The sequence below is a fragment of the Solanum tuberosum genome, unplaced genomic scaffold (assembly GCF_000226075.1).
Source record: "Solanum tuberosum cultivar DM 1-3 516 R44 unplaced genomic scaffold, SolTub_3.0 scf00125, whole genome shotgun sequence".
NCBI classification, from domain to species: Eukaryota; Viridiplantae; Streptophyta; class Magnoliopsida; order Solanales; family Solanaceae; genus Solanum; species Solanum tuberosum.
Window position 1 is genome coordinate 758,887 of NW_006239052.1, and position 9,523 is coordinate 768,409.

The 9,523-nt window shown below is 35.8% G+C and overlaps 2 protein-coding genes across 2 annotated transcripts; both read left to right on the forward strand.

The window, feature by feature from the left end:
- Nucleotides 1-3,291: 3,291 nt before the first annotated feature.
- LOC102593686 (uncharacterized) lies at nt 3,292-5,871 on the forward strand. Its single transcript, XM_006350623.2, has 5 exons — nt 3,292-3,523; nt 4,294-4,646; nt 4,988-5,083; nt 5,389-5,448; nt 5,530-5,871. Exons 1-5 carry the CDS (start codon nt 3,430-3,432, stop codon nt 5,728-5,730), a joined length of 804 nt encoding a protein of 267 aa, XP_006350685.1. The 5' UTR covers nt 3,292-3,429; the 3' UTR covers nt 5,731-5,871.
- A 1,171-nt stretch (nt 5,872-7,042) lies between these two features.
- On the forward strand, nt 7,043-8,759 carry LOC107061249 (1-aminocyclopropane-1-carboxylate oxidase homolog 1-like). The gene is made up of 3 exons (XM_015310157.1): nt 7,043-7,272; nt 7,860-8,181; nt 8,631-8,759. Exons 1-3 carry the CDS (start codon nt 7,043-7,045, stop codon nt 8,757-8,759), a joined length of 681 nt encoding a protein of 226 aa, XP_015165643.1.
- The last annotated feature ends 764 nt before the right edge of the window (nt 8,760-9,523 follow it).

Sequence of the window (9,523 nt, forward strand, 5' to 3'; positions counted from 1 at the left end):
AAAAATAATATGTTAACTACAAAATAATAGAAAATAATAATAAAATAATGAAAAAGTGAAATAGAGAGTGTGAATAGTGGAGAACTACTATTCACCTCTCTATAAATGGAGAATAGAGAGTAATTTAGAGGGTGGTTGGAGAGCCCTTTCTCTATTTTACTCTCCAAATATAGAGAATGGAGAGTAAAATAGAGTGGGGTTGGAGATGGTATAAGCCATCCTTCTTTCTTCATCTTCCTCTCATCTCCTCCTCCCCATCTCTCCCTCTCCTCTATTCTCCTAGCAGCTCAGGCGAAGCAGCGAACGGCGCCGGCCAGCGAGCAACCGCGAAAACCAGCCGGAAACCGGGTGGCGCCTCCGATCCGTTCTTCTCGCCAGCAAGCGAAAGCCGCGCCGGCCAGAAGCAGTGCGAGGACCAGCTCCGACCGGCGAGTCTCTTTCTCTCTTCTCCTTCACTCCAGTGAGGACGAAAACAACAAACAGCAGCTCCAGCTGCTCTGACCAGCGAGCGACGAGCAGCCAACTCCGGCGAACCCCATCGAAGACGACAACAACAACAGCGAGACCCTCGCATCTCCATTCCTCTCCTCTTCGGCGAAATTCTAGTAATCCAGGTATTTGATTAATCATCATACATACATAACAGTACTTGTAATAAAGCTAAATTGAAGTTTACGTAGTGTCCAACAATTTCTCAAACACGTCTGTAAATAACTCTAATATTAGAACTCTAAAACTATTCAAATTTATTTAAGCTCTAGTTATATGAGACTGGCAAAACTAGATAATCAAACTTGGGATGGAAGGAGAAACAATGTCTGTGAATGTAGATTTATTAGGAGTCTAGACTCTCTAGAGAAAAATTAACTCTTGACTCACTGCAGCCTTTATCTCAATATGAAACTGACACTCTGAAACAATAGAGTTCATTCCAACAATCTTTGTATGGAAACAAGAAGACATACTGATTCCCAAGCAATTTGTGACATTCATCAGTCATCTTACCCAAGAGTCAGTTGTATGGAAGTTAGTGAGCACTCTTCTGCATTTATTTTACGTAAAGACCGTCTTTGTTTGAAAGATATACAAACACACCACTGGATAAAACAAACAAGAAGCCTCAGAATTAACAAGTGGAGCTTAGGTATAAATAGCCATGTCCTATTGGAGAACCATTCAAGTCAATAAGGCAGAAGCAAGAACATTCAGTCACTCCTGCCAATATTATGTATGCACATATGAACATAGAAAGGCTGCATGAAGTAGTAGCATCAAGTCAAACCATTTTACCTTTGAAGTATGGAAACCACTAACATGCGCACATAGATAAGGACTCAACTTCTGACCTCCTTGAGCGCACAACATTTCAGAAACTAATTTCAGCATGCTCCTATAAAAAAGGAGACCTTTAATCAATAAGACAGTATTCGTTATCTATAATGTGTTTAAATTTCTAAAGTTCAAGTACAATTGTTTTCTATAATGTGTTTGTGTCCATCTAGTATTGATACTAGGCTTTAATTTTGTGATAATTTATTTGTGTCCATCGAGGGTTGGCTTAGCTTTAAATTAGGTGATAATGTATTTGTTTAGCATAAGTACCAACACTAGTTGATCCTATTGATGACAAAATTGATTTTCTTGCAAGATCGATTTGTGTCCATCTAGTGTTGATACTAAGCTTTAATTTAGGAATAATGTGTTTGATAAGCATAAGTACCAACACTAGTTGATCCTATTGATGACAAAATTGATTTTCTTGCAAGATCGATTTGTGTCCATCTAGTGTTGATACTAAGCTTTAATTTAGGAATAATGTGTTTGATAAGCATAAGTACCAACACTAGTTGATCCTATTGATGACAAAATTGATTTTCTTGCAAGATCGATTTGTGTCCATCTAGTGTTGATACTAAGCTTTAATTTAGGAATAATGTGTTTGATAAGCATAAGTACCAACACTAGTTGATCCTATTGATGACAAAATTGATTTTCTTGCAAGATCGATTTGTGTCCATCTAGTGTTGATACTAAGCTTTAATTTAGGAATAATGTGTTTGATAAGCATAAGTACCAACACTAGTTGATCCTATTAATTGGTAGATTTAGTTGTTGGAATTAATTCCAAAGTAGTTATAGTTAATGTTGTTTAGTTGTTGAAATAAGTTCAAATAAAGTTTAATTAACCCCTAGCTAGTTTGACTCATTATTTAAAATGATGTGGTTTAGTTGGTGGATTTAGTTGTTGGAATTAAGTCAAAATTGTTAAGAGTTAAAAAAAGTTGTTTAGTTGTTGAAATAAGTTCAAATAAAGTTTAATCAACCCCTAGCTAGTTTGACTCATTATTTAAAATGATGTGGTTTAGTTGGTGGATTTAGTTGTTGGAATTAAGTCAAAACTAAACTAGTTAAAGTTGTTAAGTTGTTTAAATAAGTTAAATTAAATAATGTGGTTTAGTTGGTGGATTTAGTTTTAAATTAATTCAAAACTAAACTAGTAAAAGTTGTTTAGTTGTTTAAATAAGTTCAAATAAAAATTATAATGTGGTTTAGTTGGTGGATTTAGTTGTTGGAATTAAGTCAAAACTAGTTAGAGTTAAAGTTGTTTAGTTGTTGAAATAAGTTCAAATAAATAATGTGGTTTAGTTGGTGGATTTAGTTGTTGGAATTAAGTCAAAACTAGTTAGAGTTAAAGTTGTTTAAATAAGTTCAAATAAATCATTTGGTTTAGTTGGTGGAGTTAATTCAAAACTAGTAAGAGTTAATATTGTTTAGTTGTTTAAATAAGTTCGAATAAACAATGTGGTTTAGTTTGGTGGATTTAAGTAAAACTAGTTAGAGTTAATAAGTTTAAATAAGTTCAAATAAATAATGTGGTTTAGTTGGTGGATTTAGTTGTTGGAATTAAGTCAAAACTAAACTAGTTCAAGTTAAAAAGTTGTTAAGTTGTTTAGATAAATTAAAATAAATAATGTGATTTAGTTGGTGAATTTAGTTGTTGGAATTAAGTCAAAACTAAACTAGTTAAAGTTGTTAAAAATATGTGATTTAGTTGGTAGATTTAGTTGTTGGAATTAAGTCAAAACTAGTTAGAGTTAAGGTTGTTTAGTTGTTTGATCGTTTTTTAGTTTATTTTGAAGTTGGATTTAGTTTATTTTGAAATTGGATGAAGTTTATTTTGAAGTAGATATGTATATGTTGAAAAATAGTGTGTTGGCAACTCTTTGGGCTGTATTCGCGCAATTTTAAAGTAAGAATTAAAGTTTATCCCTCAAAATTGAGTTTATGTAGCCCAATAATTTACTTATCCACAGCCCAAAGCTCCATTTTCAAAGCCCATGTACAGCACTCTACGCTTCCATTATCCAAATAGGAATCAAATCGGCGAATCCGTTTTCCATCTCCGCTGCTGCCACCGTCGTCACCAAGATGAAGATTGTCCGAGGTGTCTTAAGGACTGCCAACGCTTGCCTATCTCGTTATTCATCTCATCATCAGACTTTTTCTGCACTTCCGAATTTTGGTAGGTACTACTGTTTATTCAATTTTCTAATGAATTCCTTACTTTATCATGCTAATTTGTAGTTTCTCTAACTGAAAATGTGCAAATTTAGTTTTATTGACCTTATTTTGAATCCTATTATCGGTGTTCAGCAATTTTCTATTGACTTTACGCCAGAAAATGGAGGTGGCTGACCTCAAACTATTTAGATCTGGTCGGTTCTCGTTGTTCAGAAATTTCATTTTTAGTGTTTGAATTAAGTAGAACTGTGCACTCCTTAGCTCAACTTGAGATACGAATTGCCCTCCTTGAACTCTTTTGAACTTCAGGGATTAATCGCTTCTTAAATGAGCCTTGGTCAATATTGGTTTTCCTCATACATCTTCCAAGATCACTCAGGAAAAAAACTGTTTTAGGAGAAAACTGTTTAGGAGTTATTTCTCAAAAAAAAATATGAAGTTGTTTAGGAGTTTTAAATAGCTGAGCATGTTGAACATACAATGACAATCGGCATCCTGTGATTGGATAGTGGAAATAATTCTAACATGGTCAAGCATCTCTTGGATGATATTTTACTGGCTCACTAATCCTTCACAAATTGTCTGCCTTTCATATTGGACAATCCTAATTGACATTACTAATTTTCATCTTTAAGACGCTCTAGCTTTATCTGATTCTTCTTTATTGTGTAATTATGTGCTTCTTCATCATTGGTCATCATCACCTTTTTCATTATATGCATTTTATCTACATCCCTGGTAATGGACACAACTTTCCTTGTCACTACACAGCCTCTGATGATAAGCAAAGCACCAACTCATTTGAGTCTGCTGAAGACTTTGAAAGACGAATTTTTGGTGATAGTTCGGGTAGCAGGCCAAGTTCAAACTCCTTTTTCAGAAAGCTTGACGACGCTGAAAAGTCTTATGATAGATCTAGTATAGGCTCCACATTCAATTCTGGAAACAGATCTAGTATCCTTGATGGTCTAGATGAGAGTTTTAATACATTATCAGATGGGATGGATGGTAAGCTGAAGGAAGCAGCCAGCTATTTTCAGGTTGATCCTGATGAAGTAGACAAAGAAGATTATGCTTACAGAGCAGATATGACCTTTTGGCCCGGGAACACTTATGAACTCAAGGTATGAGTAATGAGCTACCATTTGTTGTATGCTTTTAACATCTTGAGTGTCAATTCCATGTAAGGATATGTCTCACTGTGGTTTTTGTATATCTTGTACCCATATTAGTGTTTCAACTTTCAACAGCTTCCATCAAACATTCAATTGTTTGGGCCTGCTAGAATTGTATACTCTTAAGTGTGTATTTCCTAGTACACCTCGTTTTCATGCTTTGTTCGCTGTTGGAAGGGCAAACTTATGGATGACATTAATTTGTTGCCATAGCTCAACATGTTCTCTTGCTCTATATTTCCTATGATGCTGTCATGTCCACCTCTAAGCTTTTCATTATTATCATGCAGGATCTTGATCTTAGAAAACCAGGAGTTCGCAAGCCCAAAAAAAGGGATGAATTTGAAACTACGACAGAGGAAGTTTTGCGCAAAGCTGATTTCAGGGTTTGTATTCTTTGTTCTACATCACTTTGACCATGTATGGCTTTAAAATGTATCCACATATGCACCCCAATGTCTGCACATGGAAACACCCTTGAGCACGTATATTACTTATTTGTTATTCTTAGCATCAGATCTCTGTTTAGTTTATTGTTGCTGAATATCATGTTCTAAGCACCGTGATGTTGCTTATAAACATAAAAGTAGTATCTTCCTCCCAAGTACTGCCTTGTAATTTTGGCCCATTGCGAGCCTTCTGACTCTTACGAAGTTATCTGATTTATACCTTTAACAAATTTGCAATACAGAATGTGAGATTCCTAGCTAACTTCATCACGGAGGCGGGAATTCTCCACAAGAGGAGCAAGGTTCGTAATCAAATCCATCGACTAATTTTTGACGATTGAATATGCAAGTGTTTCTTATTCTCTCTTTTCGGTCATGTATAGACTGGAATTAGTGCCAAGGCCCAAAGAAAGATTGCCAGGGAGATAAAAACTGCCAGAGCTTTCGGTCTGATGCCTTTTACAACCATGGGAACAAAACACTTTGTATTTGGCAGAACAATGGAGGACCTTGATGCTGATTATGAATATGAGATGTACGACCCCAATTTTGTCGATTCAGAAGCTGGTCGGGAACCTTTTTAATCCTTGAAAGAATACTTCTAGTTACCATTTGTTTTACTTGGTTTGTCCTTGAGAACATGTATTTCAGTTATTGCTAAGGGCAGATTTGCAGATGAGGAATTAGCATACTAACTCACTTTCATCCAATGAAAAGATGTTCTCACCCCCAAGGCCTAGCTCAAGTGGCAAAAGGTGGAGGATTTGTGGCTTAGGTCGCAGGTTCAAGCCCCACGCCATGCAAAGCGAAGCCCGGTATTTAAGTGGAGAAGGGTAGAGGGGCGGGCCCATTATCCACCGAGTTTAGAAGGCTGTGATTGGTCCAAAGGGCGGGTCACAGACGGATTTCTCGGTTATCAAAAAAAAAAAAAAAAGATCTCGAAATTTTGTTTCAAATTGCTACTGCTTCAAAGGACTGCCCTACATAATACGAGCTGGTATCATTGGACATTAATGATTTAGCTGTTGGAACTCTCCTCCTTTGGATGTTGTGATTTGGTTCATTTTGAGGATGTTCAAAATTAACTTTTGGCTCTACTTCAGTTTTCGTTACTTTAAACAAATAAAAAACTGCCTTTTTCTGCATAACCTTCAAAGTGAAGTCAATATAGAGTTCGTATGAGAATTGATGTAATTACTTACCTTGTGCAGATTTAACAGTATGTTTTAGCTCGACATAGACTCCAAGATTTTTCGTTTTTCTATCTGCTGTGATTTGGTTGAGAAGATTATTGTTACTAGGTAGGTGGACTCATTATCCATAGAGTTTTGAGCCCTCGTTAGCCTCGAGGATTTCTTGGTTATCAAAATAAACAAGCAATGTAGGAATTCTATTGCAAAGTCTTTTTTAGGAACTTTTGTGACAGTAGGCATAGGATATGAATTATGTCATGTATGAAATCTGTTTGCTTTGGTTCAGTTAAGTATAATGGAACATCAATTTCATTCATCATGTGTGCAATTGTTTGTGCCTCAGTGAAATTAATTATGTAATTTGTTGCTTTATCTTATTTAGGACAACGACTTGTTTCTTGGTGTGCATTTGATTTTTTCGGATTGATTTTATATTATTTGGTTTGGATCTTTTGGTTTTTGATTCATAAAAAATGTAATCCAATTCGAACTAAAATAATTAAGTAACATAATTAAAGTTATATTTGTAATTTCAAATAATCCTGAAAAAAATCAATTCTGTAGTCTTGTTATAGACTTGGATGGCATAAGTAAAGATCCAATACAACATAAGGAAATCATCTAAAAAATATGCGATGCATCGGAAGTGTGGGTTTTTTTTCAAGTGGTGAATCATGGAATTCCTCAAAGTGTTTTGGAAGAAATGTTGAATGGTGTTAGAAGATTTTATGAGCAAGATACTGAGGTGAAGAAACAATGGTATACACGGGATACATCGAAAAAAGTTGTGTATAATAGCAATTTTGATCTGTTTAAGTCTGCACCAGCTAACTGGAGGGATACTACTTATTGTAATATGGCCCCACAACCTCCTTCTGCTGATGAATTGCCAGAGGCTTGTAGGTATTTACTCGTTGATTTGAAAATTAGATGGTATATATAGTAGATGTTGAATTCCCCTAGCGTCTCCGTGTGTTTATTTCTTTATATTTTGAATATCCTTAGTGAAAATGCTGGCGGATTTCAACCATATTTTGAAATTTATGCCCAATAGTTAAGCAGATGCATTTTCAGGGTGTTCAAACAAAGTTCTTGAAGCTTTTTTCCAATATGATTTGTAGTGTTTCTGTTGTAAATTGTAGTACTCCCTCCGTTCCAAAAAGAATGGCCTAGTTTGACTTGACACCGAGTTTAAGAAAACAAAGAAGACTTTTGAATTTTGTGGTCCTAAATTAAAGTTATGTCAGATGTATAAAATTGCCGTTTAATCTTGTGGCCTTAAACATGCCACGTGGAGAGCTGAAATTAAAATGTTACCGAAAAAGAAAAGAGATTATTCTTTTTTAAACAGACTAAAAAAGAAAAATAAGTCATTTTTGAGGTATAGCAAGGCTTAATACTCTAAATGTCATTTGTAAACGTAATCAATAGCAGAGCCAGAGTTTTCACTCATCAACGTGAAAGAAGTAAATACACAAAGTCTAATGAACTGTTACGTACATTATTTTATTTTACTGCAGGGATATTCTGATCGAGTACGCGGAGCAAGTGAAGAAGTTAGGTCGTTTTTTGTTTGAATTACTCTCTGAAGCTCTTGGCCTCAACTCGAGCTATCTGAATGACATTGGTTGTTCGGAGGGGCTTGCTGTTTTGTATCATTGTTATCCAGCATGCCCTGAGCCAGAGTTAACTGTTGGAGTTGGCAAGCATTCAGACAGTGACTTCCTCACAGTGCTGCTACAAGATCATTTAGGAGGCCTTCAGGTTATTCATAAGAATTACTGGGTTGATATTCCTCCTGTCTCTGGTGCATTAGTAGTAAATGTTGGTGAACTTTTACAGGTAATTGTATTTTATATATTACGCACTTGTGGCATAAACTCATATATCATGCTTTTTATTGAGCCGAGGATTAATTGGAACAACCTCTCTACCTCCCAAGGTAGGGATAAGGTCTGCATAAACTCTATCCTGACCTCACTTGTGGGATTACGCTGGATTTATTATTGTTCTTGTTGTTGTTGTTCTTATGGCATAAACTCATATAGAAAGCATATCATGCTTTTCATTGAGTTGAGGGTCCGTCCTCTACCTCCCAAGGTAGGGGTAAGATCTGCATAAACTCTATCCTCCTCAGACCCCACTTGTGGGATTACATTGGGTTTATTGTTGTTGTTGTAGCTGCTCTTGTGGCATAAACTCATATATCAAAGCATGTCATGCTTTTCATGGGATATTTTTAGATTCGAATTTCTAATGTGCTAAACTCAGTATTGTTGGAAAATTTGCAGCTGATATCAAATGACAAGCTGAAGAGCATTGCACAGAGTACTGGCAAGCCGTGTTGGTCCAATAGTATCGGTGGCCAGTTTCTTTACCACGGGTCAGTCATTATCATCAAGAGTTTATGGACCAATTAGGGAGTTGTTATCAGAAGATAAATCCCGCGAGGTATAGGGAAACTAGTGTGAAGGACTATGCAGTTCATTATAATGCAACAGGGATAGGAGGGAAATCCGCTTTGTCAGATTTTAGGATATGAAACAATTGTTAGTCTGCAACTGTTTGATCCTACAATCAGTTATATATGTAACTATTGTGCTGGAATTAAGACATACAAGTGTGTCTACTGTTATGTTGATTTGGATTCTACTCATTGTGGCCTACTTAAACATGAGAGTTTACTATACAAGTGAAGTCTCAAGTAGACAAACAATGAACATGCATTGAAGAGTGAAGACCCTAAGGAAACAGAAATTCACATCAGATGCAAGTAATATTTCCTTAAAAGTATCTGCCGTGCATGACCTTAGATATGAGGTTGTTAGGTCACGAGGTTGTGGATGACACAAATTACAGTAAGCTGTTAGTAGTAGGGTGTTGTCTTGCTTATCCTTCATTAATAGTAATAGTAGTATTTCTCTAGTAATTTTTGTCCTATGATTTCTGTTACATTCTACTAGGGGGTGTGTATCGGTCGGTTCGGTTCGGTTATAAGTATATCGGTTCGGTTTATCGGTTTTCGGCTTTTAAATATGCTAAACCGATAACCAAACCAATAAGATATTTGTTATCGGTTTTCGGTTTATCGGTTTTAGGTCTTTAACGGTTCGGTTTTCGGTTTAACCAATAAGAAAATGCTTTCAAAACAAATATATGACTTATCCAATAATTTGACGCGATA

Excerpts from the sequence above, each read along its gene's own strand:
- LOC102593686 (XM_006350623.2), top strand. The coding sequence starts at position 3,430 with ATGAAGATTGTCCGAGGTGTCTTAAGGACTGCCAACGCTTGCCTATCT. Across the intron at positions 3,524-4,293 it reads TTCTGCACTTCCGAATTTTG|CCTCTGATGATAAGCAAAGC; the intron begins GTAGGTACTACT and ends GTCACTACACAG. Across the intron at positions 5,449-5,529 it reads TTCTCCACAAGAGGAGCAAG|ACTGGAATTAGTGCCAAGGC; the intron begins GTTCGTAATCAA and ends GGTCATGTATAG.
- LOC107061249 (XM_015310157.1), top strand. The coding sequence starts at position 7,043 with ATGTTGAATGGTGTTAGAAGATTTTATGAGCAAGATACTGAGGTGAAG. Across the intron at positions 7,273-7,859 it reads GTTGATTTGAAAATTAGATG|GGATATTCTGATCGAGTACG; the intron begins GTATATATAGTA and ends ATTTTACTGCAG. Across the intron at positions 8,182-8,630 it reads ATGTTGGTGAACTTTTACAG|CTGATATCAAATGACAAGCT; the intron begins GTAATTGTATTT and ends GAAAATTTGCAG.